The following is a 13,352-nucleotide window of genomic DNA, read 5'->3' on the forward strand; positions in this document are numbered from 1 at the left end:
CTGCAGTTTTCCGCAGCATGCATACAATTCCCCATAGCTGCCGACGGGAAGCCGCATGACGCCACATCCGGTTGTACGGACAACAACCGAAAGTAACCACGGAGGATGCGAGGCGATGCGGCGATCACCTCAAATCCACAATGCTAGTGGAAATGGGCCCTTAAACATTGCACAATGCCTGGCTGTCCTGATGATCCCCATTCTTTAATAATTTTAATCATGGACCCTGAACAAGCATGCAGATAAGATGTTTGACTGGATTTGCGGCATGCTTGTTTCAGGTGACTGATCTAGGAACTATTAATGCATGAAAGACAAGCAGAACTAACAGGCAACTGGTATTGTTTAAAAGGAAACAAATATGGCAGCCCCCATATTCCTCTCACTTCAGTTGTCCTATAAGTATGGTCTAATAAATGTGAATAATAAGTTCAGTCTAATAAATGTGATGATAATATTAACACCTGAGTAATCACTGATATATTATTACATAGAAAGGAAGTGAATAAAAGTCTATCAGCCATATCTTGGGAAGTCTTACCTTTTCATCACATTATTTTAATAGGTCTATATAAAGACGTACGGAGAACATGTGGGATTCAGGATATTCATGGATTCCTTTCTTCTGTCCTTAACAAATAAAGTAAGTCGCTTGGAAGGGGGGGGGGGGGGGGGGGACGTTGTTAAAGAATAATGTAAAACTTTTTAAAGGCCTGTTAATTACCTCTAAAACTGCTTTCTTTTGTAAGTCGTTTATAACAGCAATTGATCATGCTGACAAGCACTGAGGACCTGCTTCTGCAGAAAGCCACTTGGATTGTTGAGATAATCATTAGGGATCACCGTTACTTAGTATGTTTTATACAATTGTGTGGTTCTTGTTCAAAAGCTTCTAGAATCCGTGAAAAAAGAGATAATTGTTGTTTTTGTGTAATGGCATCGCACCTGCACCGGAAAAGGTACGATATGTACTGATAGATGCTGGATGCCCGCCATCCCATCCATACATAAAAGAGCAAGTTGTGACAAAATTAGCATGACTGGGCAGTTTTATTTATAAAATGCCTTATGTCATAGCATTGTATTAAAATAAATAGCTAGTGTGTCTCTCAATATCTTAGTGATTGACAAGGGGTAGGAGGACCTATAATCACACCTGACAAGGGGGAGGAGGACCTATATTCACACCAGGCAGCCCTGTCATTCCAGCTAGAGCAGGCTCATCCACTAGACAACCTAGGCAGGTGTTTGGGGCCTAGTGGGTGTCAAGGAGCCCACCTGTCACCTTCTTTGACCTTTCTTCGCTTCAGCTTACCAAAAGGACCACCAGGGGGTTCCAAATCTACTACCTTGCCTAGAGCCCCATTACATATTAATATTCCAGCCATCCTGCTGTGGCTCCTTAGGGTATATCTACTATAAAGGTCTTAATACCCAAACACATGCTCAATCGACATCACCCGACGACTATTAGGAACCGATGCCTCAGGTGACATTGCAGGGCCGAGGCTTTGCAGATGCATTGTTTGCGTGAAAGCAAGCTAAATGTTCTGTTCTATGCAGGGAGCGGAGCAGTGCAGGAGTGACGTGGTGGGCGGGGTAAGTGGGGAAAACAGTGCTATTTGCCATGGCTGGGCCGAGTGGTCGGAGGGCATCAGGGACTGCCATACACACACTGAATTCTTTGCAGAGGCGGTCATTATTGCCTGCCTCGGCCAAGTTTCATCTGGCGTTCATTTTGTAAGCAGTGTTAAGCCAGCAGTATCTGACTAATGATGACTCAAGGCTGCCTTTATTGCTTTGATTTCTTACTGACAAAGGGGTGATCATATGAGAAGGTGGCCAGTGTCACCACTATCCTTTCTTTGCAAAAAGTATTTTCGCTGCTTTACATTAACTTTACATCCAGAAAGTGGAAATATCAAAGCACATACATTAAAGGGGAACTTCAGCCTGCCCTAAACAAACTTACTGTCATCAAGTTACATTAGTTATGCTAGTTAGAATAGATAGGTAATATAATCTCTTACCCACCCTGTTTTAAAACAACAGGCAAATGTTTGTGATTCATGGGGGCTGCCATCTTTGTTATGGGGCAGCCATCTTTTTGGTTGAAAGGAGGTGACAAGGAGCAGGAGACACAGTTCCAACTGTCCTTTGTCCTGATTACCCCTCCCAGCTGCACACGCTAGGCTTCAAATGTCACCAAAACAGCAGAACGAGAACAACACCAAAACAGCAGAACGAGAACAACAAAATCAGAAATCCCATCATGCTTTGCACAGCATCAGGGGAAAAAAGCCCGGGCAGTTTTCTTCTGTGCAGGTAAAAATGAGGCTTGTATAAGAGAAACAAAGTTCTGATGCTGTGAAACTGTTAAAGAAACACCAAGCCTTTTCAGTGCTGCTGAGTCGATTTTTAGTCCGGAGGTTCACTTTAAGGGAAAGCATTAGCCAACTCTCTCTCTTCTGAGTTTTGCTGATATTTTATTGTAGTTCACTTTCCTTAAAGGGAACCCAAAGTGAGAGTAATATGGAAGCGGGCATCTTCATTCTTTAATTATCAATGCCAGTTGCCTTAACCTTACTTCTGTCCTGATGCTATTCCTCTAATACTATAAGTCACTGGCCCAGCATGAGGGTGCAGATCAGATGCTTTGACTTTGGTCTGACTCCACTGGCTGCATGCTTGTTGCAAGTGTGACTCAAAAACATTTAAAGGGAACCAGAGATGAACCTAGACGTGAAAATGAAAAAGATGTTATACATACCTGGGGCTTCCTCCAGCCCCATACGCTCTGATCGATCCCACGCCGCCGTCCTCCGTTGCCTGCATCTACGAGAACCGGCTTCCGTCACTGACGTCATCGGAGCCAGCTACGCAAGAGAAGTGCGCCCTCTACGTATCTCTCCAGCTGCTGCAGAGATACGCATACAGCGCCCTTCCCTTACGCTTAGACTGGCTCCGACTGACGGAACAGCGGGGAGCCGGTTCTCGTAGCTGCGGGCAGAGGAGGATGGCAGCGTGGGATCGATCAGAGCGTATGGGGCTGGAGGAAGCCCCAGGTATGTATAAAATCTTTCTTTATTTCATCTATGGTTCCCTTTTAATCAAACCTGTAGCTAAAATAAACTTATGATGTAATGAATTGTAAGAAATAGAACATTAGTAGCAAACAAGAGTCTCATGTTGTTTTCCAGTGCAGGAAAAGTCTCATATTTCCCTCACTTCAGGTTCCTTTTAGAATAAGCTGTTCTATTATATATCATATATGGCAGACTACTGTTTACTGCTATGTTCCCCCTTAATACATAGGATGAATAATCACCTAAAGAAACAGTGGAGGAAATACAGAAGTAATTTTGGAAGAAGTAAGAATGACTTAGGTTATTACAGATATCAGGTACCTTCGAGTGTTTTACCTTGCAGGTCCCTGTGGACAAGAAGCTAGGTTTTTCACAAGAGATCTCCCTGCTGGGCTCCCATACACCAGGGGACTGCCAATGCACACACAAAAACGTTCTTTAGTTCCATAGATCTGTCATATGCAGGGAAATAGATATCTCCTGAGAAACAGAATATTCCCTAAACCAACACAGTTGCTCTGCTCATACATGTGAAGACTACCTTTGCTCAGTGATCTGCATTTAGTGTTTTTTTATTCCTTAATCTGTTGTTACTGATATTACAATGCACATAGCATCAAAGCCGGATCAACAAGCAGTGTCATAATACACAAAATACAAAACATCACTGTAGTAACTATGCTAAAGATTCTGCTATTAAAATGATCATTATAACCTAAAGTGTTAGTAAATTATCACTTCTACAAAAGTAGTCGGGAGCAACGCGGGGAGAATGCTTTCTGAATCTAGGACAACGTGCAAGTCTTGCTGTAAGGGTTGTGCATGCCAGAGCAATCACACAGCACTGAGTTACTAGCCTTTGAGCACTCATCACTATGTTCTGATCATTCAAGTGAGGGTTGCTAATAAAAACAGTAGACAATGTTTAATAAATATTGAGCAGTTCTGATTAATCCCCAATAATCTCTTATGATTCTCAGACTATCTACAATAAATCTAGCTCAATGAGTGCTATCTGCACAGACATTTAAGCTCATATCCCGCCCAACCCTTTGAACAAAGCAGGGACGTAATTTAAATATGCTTGGCTCCCCACCCCTGTTTGGGCAGCTCTTGAACTCTCTAAACCCCTCACTCCTCTTCAGGGTAGCTGCACCAGTAAACTAACCAGGGTAACCAAAATGTGTGTTATAAATTTGGATTTGTTTTCCAGTGGTTTCAAATTTAAGTGTATTTATTGGGGGAAAACTCTATGTTGCAAAGCTAAAGCTGGAAGCCAAATTACATCATTCCCCACCATCCACATCGACCTAGAGGGGGAATAGTAATTAACGTCGCTGGGACTTGTGCAGCAGCAGGATAAGCCATACCGGCTGTATCCTGCACCCAAGTCTCCCGGCGGCGAATCCTCTCGTACGCAGGAGGACTGCTTGAACAAGTAGAGGTACTTGTACCAACCTCCACTAAGAGTGCACACTCTGTATTACAGGAACAGGGATCCATGGAAGCTAGGGAGGACTGGGAACATTTGACTTGCAAGCAAGTAGCCCTTGGAGGAGGGTGATGGTGAAGGGTGGAGTGGCAAAAAACTGTGTAGTACGACAAGTGTCAAATAGAGCTTGACAATGTTCCAGTGCTCCAGCTTTTCAGTGATCACCATGAGTTTCCCACTTTTCAGTGCCCAGAATGTGTTATAGCTTTCTAGGTTACCCTACATTATGTACTCAGCTTTGTAGTAGTTGCTGACCACTGACGGAGGCAGGGATCATCATTGATAGACATTGTGGCCACCTATGACTGCTGGCAAATACTGGGACGCCATCTATGACTGCTGGCTGATTTGGTGGACTGCCAAGACTGTTGGCATATTTTTGGAGCCATCTACGACTGATAAGTGATATTGTGGGCTGCCAAGCCATCTCTGACTGTTGACCAATATGGGGGGGCAAGATATGGCTGCTGGCTGATATTGCGGACTACCTGTTGCTGCTGGTCAACATTGGTGACCATGTATGACTCAAGATTGTCCACCTTTGCTTGCTGACAGATATCGGGAGCATTCTATTATTAAAGGTCAATATTGAGGGCCACATTTGACTACTGACAGATATTGCGAAGTAGAAAAAAGGGCACAGGATCCCTTTGGGAAAGAAAATAGGCGCTTATAATAAAAGCAGAATTTTGTGGCTTGATAGGGAAATTTGGGTACACGGCTGTGGCCTCTAGCCTTCACCTTCTTTGCCGCAAATTGCAGCTTTTAAAATGTCCTTCAACTTGGTAAACAAAAAAAACCACTTCTAAACACTTATAACCTTGTATCTTTGAAATTGTGCTACACATAGGTAATTCCAGATCTTTTGCTAGTTATAAAAGAATTATCAGCTAGAAAATGTGGTTAGAGTCAACAAAAAACTCACAGAATTCTCACCAGGCACTTTAAATTTAGCCCAAGTCAGCTGTCTGTCAAAAATACTTTTGCTCTAAGCTTCTGACAAACACCTGCATGGGAGACTTGGATGCGGAGTTTTACCTCTTTCATGCAAAGCTAAATGGTCCTTGGGGAAATCTTTTTGTTTATTTATTTTTATTGCACTTTGATGCAGCATGGAAACACAGACAGGTGGTGCTAGCAGAGCAAAGCACACTATCAGTTTAACCAAGTTTACAAGACTAATTTGTGGATCACAATGATGTGTTTAACGAGTAACTGTCAGGCATAAAATAAAAGATCAATTCTTTATTTGTATCTGGTAAACAAGTAATGAGGATTCTAACCAGGTAATACAAAAGTTAAAAATCACTCTTATTTTTCTTCATAAAGCATCATTCCCCAGTTTCCCTGGTCTTTTATTTGGTACATCTGCTGCACAAAGGAAATTGAGGGGCATGCTGGGTTTTCTTTTTTTCTTATTTGCTTTCCTCTCAGACTTAACTAATGCAGCCTGATTGGCTGAAGCCTCTTTCCCTCCTGTTTTCCCCTCCCACACCTCTGTTTCTTTCTGATTGGCCAATATTTCTCAATGCACTTTCTACTGCAGAGCTGGGTGAGAGTGTCTGAAAACTGGGAGGGGGTCGGGCAAAGATATACAGACAGAGTAAGGGAGGAAATTATGTCAGGATTGGCTTCAAGATGGACACAGACAAATGGAAAATCCTAAGAAGGATTTTCTCTTTTTTTACTATAGAAAAATCACTAAAACCAAAATGTGTTATGTAAGTAGAGCAAGTATTTATCTACTTATATACGTGTTTTTTTCTGAGATAGTATGGCTAACAGCTCCTCTTTTAAGTAGAAACTGTTAACATCAAATCAGAGCCTTACATATCTCTCAGTTAACCAAAGTGACTACGTGCTTTTCTAATGGTGCCCATACATGGTATAATAACATTTGATTTTCTTGTTTATTCGACCAAAACACACGAATTGAATGAAAGTCAAAAAGAATATTTTTTTCGATCAAGAAAAATGAGCGATTATCTTTTTTTTTTTTTTTTTTTTTTATAAAAAGCTGATCGGAAATTTTGGAAAAATCTTTATACTTGATTTAACGGAATAATCAAACAAAATTATTGAATCGAATAAAAATAAAATAAAAAATTGTACCATGTACGGGCACCTTAAGAGTTCTGGTGCACATAAAGAACTCTACAGAGACACAGCAAAACCAAGACGTTGGAATGTGGCAGTACATATGCTACGGTGTGGATTTATGCATGAAGAGGCATAAAACAACACAGCAAAGCCATTAGTCAAATATGGGATGCAAGAAATGCCGCATTATACTGCTCAGATATGTATTATAAAAAGGGTAAGTATCCAAAAACACTGTACATTGAATATAAACTGTACAAATATGTACTTGACACTGGAAATGTAATGTTGGTTTGATACGTATTAAGGTTATCATTTTGGCTTTTCAGCCAATAGGCCTTATTCATGTAGCTGCTGGTAAAACAGCAAGTCACGTAATGCGCATTGCCATAGCAATACTCACGTTACCCATGCACCACAGTTTGTGCTAACTGCTGGCACTAGTACCTGGAATATTGCTGTGCACTGCCCAATGTGCATCTAAAACATATTTAAATCTACCATATATTCCGGCGTATAAGACGACTGAGCGTATAAGACGACCCCCCAACTTTACAGTTAAAATATAGAGTTTGGGATATACTCGCCGTATAAGACTACCCTTCTTCCAACGCACACCAAATAAAAATTAAAAAAAATCATATACTAATGCTATGTATGAACAGATACTGGTGCTGTACTGTATGTGGTATCCAGTATATAGACAATTGACTGATTGGATTGGTCAACTCTCCCTCTCCCTAAGTGGATTGATCTGCTCTCCTTGTCTACCTGTTTATCAAAGTGGTATGGAAGAATACATTGCACTGTGCCCATAAACCACGCCTCTTTCACCCTTCTGGCCCACCCTTGTATCCTAAAAACCTCCTTCTCTGCCCCTCAGATCTCGCACATGTGCACCTGCGCAGCTTCACTACAGTCCTCAGCAGCGAGATCTTAGTGTCGTTAACAGGCTAAGGCATATCACCCGGCATCAATGACCTCCGGCGTATAAGATGACCTTTTCAGATTATTTTCAAGGGTTAAAAAGTAGTCTTATACACCAGAATATACAGTACCTGGAAATCATGCTTTAAAATATATATACTGTATATATATTTCAGAGTACATTTTTGACATAGTAGTTCACAAACACAGTAAAATAGTGAAAATTGCATTATAATACAGCAAAGTTCAATCTTGATTATCAGTTTATTTGTTAACAAACTTTGTCCAACGTTGGACAGAACATAATTATATAGCCATTAAATGCTGTAAAAGACTCCCAAGTTAGGTCAGGGGAGATGTTCCACAGTCTTTGACTAAGATACTGACTAGTGGCCAAAGATACCCCTTTTACTTGACATACAAAGTGGCATATCAGAAAGAGAAAGACAAATCTGCCCCCTCTACCACATATATTACTCAACATTATTGAACCAATAATATTGGCACTAATAACCTTGGAGGCTATCAACATGCCCTCCAGTACCACGCTGTAACCACCTCACCTACATGTTCCTCTAATATACTGTCACGAGGCCCTAGGAATAAACGTCAGTCACATAATTACACAAAGATAGAAAGTAGGACCTCCTTCTCAGTAGGGTTATACCATAAGTAGTTAGAAATAAGGCGCGTATATACATTCTGTTTAATCACTAGCCTCCAAACTGCTCAGAGAACCTGCTATATGCTCTCTTACATACCATGTTGTTGACCTAAACTTCTATGAAATCATGTTTTTAAAGAGGAACTCTAAATTCCATATATATTTTTCACCCTCCTCTGATTAAGTTCTCTTTAAAGTGAACCTCCGGACTAAAAATCGACTCAGCAGCACTGAAAAGGCTTGGTGTTTCTTTAACAGTTTCACAGCATCAGAACTTTGTCTCTCTTATCCAAGCCTCATTTTTAGCTGCACAGAAGAAAAATGCCCGGGCTTTTTTCCCCTGATGCTGTGCAAAGCATGATGAAATTTCTGATGTTGTTGCTCTCGTTCTGCTGTTTTGGTGCAATTTTTTTTTTGTTTTTACATTTTGAATTTGACATTTGAAGCCTAGCGTGTGCAGCTGGGAGGGGTTATTAGGACACAGGACAGTTGGAACTGTGTCTCCTGCTCCTTGTCACCTGCTTTCAACCAAAAAGATGGCTGTCCCCATGACAAAGATGGCAGCCCCCATGAATCACAAACATTTGCCTGTTCTTTTAAAACAGGGTGGGTAAAAAATTATATTACCTATCTATTCTAATTAACATAACTAATGTAACTTAATGACAGTATGTTTGTTTAGGCTGAAGTTCCCCTTTAAATGTTAAAAAAGCTTGCATTCCTTAAAAATGTTTTTGAATGTCCTGATGACATTATTATTCTAGCCCTACTGCACTACTAATAGCAGCTTAGCTTATGGGAGGGGTTGATGGTTGGAAGAAAAACTAAACTAACTGATTCTTAGCATTGATGGTAATTTGTGAACGCCCAAATGCCATTGCCTGATGTTAGTTTGCCGTTCTCTTCTCCATCACCTGACAACAAAGGAGAGCTCTCAGTAACTAGCCTCCATTTGCATGCTGAAACAGGAAGTGTGGCCATATTTATTTTTCAGCAACCTGTGCAGATGACGTATGAGAAAAAAGAAAACAATATCGTCCCTTAACTTAAAACGTGGTTATAATATTTTTATTTTTCCATTTTACCTGGTGTTTCTCTTTCTTGACTACATCAGGAAATTATGTCAGTCTTGGATTTAATCACGTATGTGCATTGCACTGTACAAATTAAACATTGTCTTTATTTCCACACTGAATTAAGACTGAAATCAGAAGTTCCAGTAGATGTCAGTATATCCTATTGCAAGATTCTAAGCACAATCACTTGGTAATGCCAAAGCTGGGTATAGGCATATGCAGGATACAGTATTTAATGTCTACAGCTTGTGAATGCTGGCAAGTCTCAAGCTCTCTGACTAACAATAACAATAATAACAATACAATATCTAACAATAAATAATACTGTTAAGATATTTATCACTATCTCTAAATTTTTGTGCTGTTCTGTTTCACTAGTTTGAATTGCAGTAAATCTATATTCTCCTACAGGTTAAAATTCCAGATGTTGAGTTTTTTGTAAATTTAGGAGACTGGCCACTAGAGAAGAGGAAGGCTCCGCCTATTCATCCCATCTTTTCTTGGTGTGGGTCTACAGACACTAAGGACATTGTAATGCCGACTTACGACCTGACTGATTCCGTCCTGGAAACCATGGGGCGGTATGTTATCTTTATTAATTGTACGTGTAATGTAAAACTTTCAGTAATTTTTCCCTACTGATGCAACACTATTTAGAAAATGAAGTATTCTTTCTGTGGGAGAATAGAGAAAACGTTTATTTTAATTATTGGATGTGTTTAGCACTATTCAATATACTTCCATCAATCTATCTGTCAATTCCTCCCAGACAGGCCAAGAGTCAGTATCAGATGACTGTAAATAAGGGATGAGAGAGGAGTGTAGTTGTAATAGCAGCAATCAAGCAGAAGTCGTTACAGTAAATCAATCCTAATCACACCCAGCAGCTTAGCACTGACAATTAGCAGCTATGGTGGATGTGGAACTCAAACCGGAAGACCCATTTATGTGAGCAGCAACCAGTCAGAGTGTTTTTTAAGAGATGGGATAGCTGGAATGATGCAGTTTTCTAATGTCATCTTGTGAGTTACAACAGATCTTTGATGCAGGATAAACTGCACACAGAAACCATGCTTTGGTTTTTCTCAGGAACACGCTCTTTTCTTTTTTCTTTTTTTTCCTCTGCTCTCTGAGTAACCTTTATTTAACACCTCCTGGTTAACAAACAGACAACATTGTCACATGACTCTAGATCAGTGGATAAGCTGTATAATGCTGGGAATACACGGTTAGTTTCTGCCGTGCGTTTCTCCTCTCAATCGTTTTTGCCGCTCGATTCTGTAGTCGATTCTCTTATCTTCCGCTCGTTTTTCTTATCTTTTTCCATTCACTTCTATCAGAAATCGAGCGTCGAAAGAATCAAAAGGGAGATCGGACATTTTGGAAATTATCTATCAAACCATCTAATCACCTAAAAAAATGAACCGTGTATTCCCAGCATAAGGACATATGAATCATCACATATCTTAACCACAGATAGCACATATAAATTAGACTCACCAGGGCAATAATTAGCTCACTGTGATTTTAGCAGAAATTTTTATTTTATAATTGTGTATTGATATAGATTTGACAAATTTTGCAGTGCTTTACAGAGTCCACGGTCATGTCACTAATGCTGGGTACACGCAATGCTATTATATGTCAAATTGACGGGAATTGGAGGATTATTTCCATTATGTCCGATCTGTTCCCACTCAATGAGGTTCCAACTCAGCACTGTACTGGGAACAGCCGTGTGACATGGCTGTCCCCCTGTGTCCCACAAGAGCGATCCACTGTGATAGGCTGCAAGCCTATCACAGCCGATCGCTGTGATAGGCTGGTCAGGGGAGGGAGGGAGGGTGGGTGGTAAAATATATTAAAAAATACATATATTTATGTAAAAAAAACCCCCCAATAAATATTTATAAAAAATCAACAAACAAACCTGGGGGCGATCAGACCCGACCAACAGACAGTTCCGTTGGTGGGGAGAAAAGGGGGGGGGGGATCACTTGTGTGCTGTGTCGTGCGGCCCTGCAGCTTGGCCTTAAAGCTGTAGTGGCCTATTTAACACAAAAAGCCCTGGTCCTTAAGGAGGGGGGGGGGGGGGGTTAAGCCTGTGGTCCTGAGGAGGTTAAAATGAACTGGAGCCTGTGGTCCTGAGGAGGTTAAAATGAACTGGAAAATTGGCCGATCATTGGCCAATGAAATGGATTTGTGTACGCACCCTTAGGCCAGTTTTGGATGGAAGTAAGAATGTATCAGTATGTTTGTTTTGGATGTGGAGTGAAATGAAAGTGCTTAGAGGAAACCCACACAGACACAGGAAGAACATACAGACTGTATACAGATAGTAGAGAGAGATGTCTGGTATGGCTCCAAGGACCTTCCAGAAGGTAATGGCACAAGCAAGACACAGGAGCATTTTATGGTGAAGTAGTTAGTAGTACCAGGAGTGTAGGATCTTATAATAAAAACTACTCACAGGTGTGGGTTGCTTAGGTCAGGAAAACCAATCCTCACTTCGGTTTTTGTATCTTCTGTTGTGGATAGGTTGCTCCCTTGAAAAGGATATTACTAGAATGAGTCCAATGGACTCTACACATTAAGCCCCCCCAATGGACAGTTACTTCTTAAAAACATTGTATGAACCTTATGAAGGTGTTGTGTTTAGTGCTCAATAAAGAACCTATTTACCAGGGGCGTAGCTAGAAATGACTGGGCCCCATAGCAAAAAAATGTTATGCCCCCCCCCCACGACCTTCCAACCTCACGGACCTCGGACCTACCACCCAAACATTCCTCCAGGACCCTGCATCCCAACATTCCCACACCCCTCTAAGTACAGTATAAGTAGCCAGGTCAGCGTAATGCACGTAATGAGAGACAGCCTTTCACCAGTAAATGCACTTGATGAGAGACAGCGTTTACCCAGTAAATGCACATAAGAGACAGCTTTTCACCCGTAAATGCACATAAGAGACAGCTTTTCACCAGTAAATGCACATAATAAGAGACAGCTTTTCACCACTAAATGCACATAAGAAGCAGCTTTTCACCACTAAATGCACATAAGAAGCAGCTTTTCACCAGTAAATGCACATAATGACAAACAGCCAGTGTCCCCAGTATATGTGGCCAGGGATATATGTGCCCAGTATATGTAGCAAGAGGTTTATGTCCCCAGTATATGTAGTCAGGGGTATATGTCCCCAGTATATGTAGTCAGGGGTATATGTGCCCAGTATATGTAGTCAGGGGTATATGTGCCCAGTATATGTAGTCAGAGGGGTATATGTGCCCAGTATATGTAGTCAGGGGTATATGTGCCCAGTATATGTAGCCAGAGATATACATGCCCAGTATATGTAGCCAGAGGTATATGTCCCCAGTATATGTAGCCAGAGGTATATGTCCCCAGTATATGTAGGCAGGGGTATATGTGCCCAGTATGTGTAGCCAGGATTATATGTGCCCAGTATATGTAGCCAGAGGTATATGTGCCCAGTATATGTAGCCAGAGGTATATGTGCCCAGTATATGTAGCCAGAGGTATGTCCCCAGTATATGTAGGCAGGGGTATATGTGCCCTGTATATGTAGTCAGGGGTATATGTGCCCAGTATATGTAGTCAGGGTTATATGTGCCCAGTATATTTAGCCAGGGGTATATGTTCCCAGTATATGTAGTCAGGGCTATATGTGCCCAGTATATGTAGTCAGGGTTATATGTGCCCAGTATATGTAGTCAGGCAGCAGCCAGCAAGTCCCCCGGGCCGGCCCCCATTTCCACCCACCCACCTCCGTCCACTGCAGGCAGCAGCACCAGGCACGCACAGCATACTTAGAATGCCTGCAGCTGCAGCTTGCCAGCTTGCGTCGGGTCGGGTCAGTGCTCCGCTCTCTTTCTCGCACCCGGTCCGCTCCCTTCTGGTCACACGTCCGTCTGAGACTGTCCTCCTTCTCCCTCCCTGGCTGGCCGGAAGCCGGAACTATACAGTAAGTGTCGGCCTGGCCGCCAGG

The 13,352-nt window shown here is 41.6% G+C and overlaps 1 protein-coding gene across 1 annotated transcript in view; it reads left to right on the forward strand.

The window, feature by feature from the left end:
- POGLUT2 (protein O-glucosyltransferase 2) overlaps positions 1 to 13,352 on the forward strand; it is a 120,187-nt gene that overhangs the window by 26,931 nt on the left and 79,904 nt on the right. The window contains exons 4-5 of the mRNA XM_068265257.1: positions 566 to 643; positions 9,757 to 9,926. Of these exons, the coding sequence (XP_068121358.1) occupies positions 566 to 643; positions 9,757 to 9,926 (248 nt within the window). The remainder of the gene's footprint in view (positions 1 to 565; positions 644 to 9,756; positions 9,927 to 13,352) is intronic.

This window comes from Hyperolius riggenbachi, chromosome 2, assembly GCF_040937935.1.
Source record: "Hyperolius riggenbachi isolate aHypRig1 chromosome 2, aHypRig1.pri, whole genome shotgun sequence".
NCBI lineage: Eukaryota > Metazoa > Chordata > Amphibia > Anura > Hyperoliidae > Hyperolius > Hyperolius riggenbachi.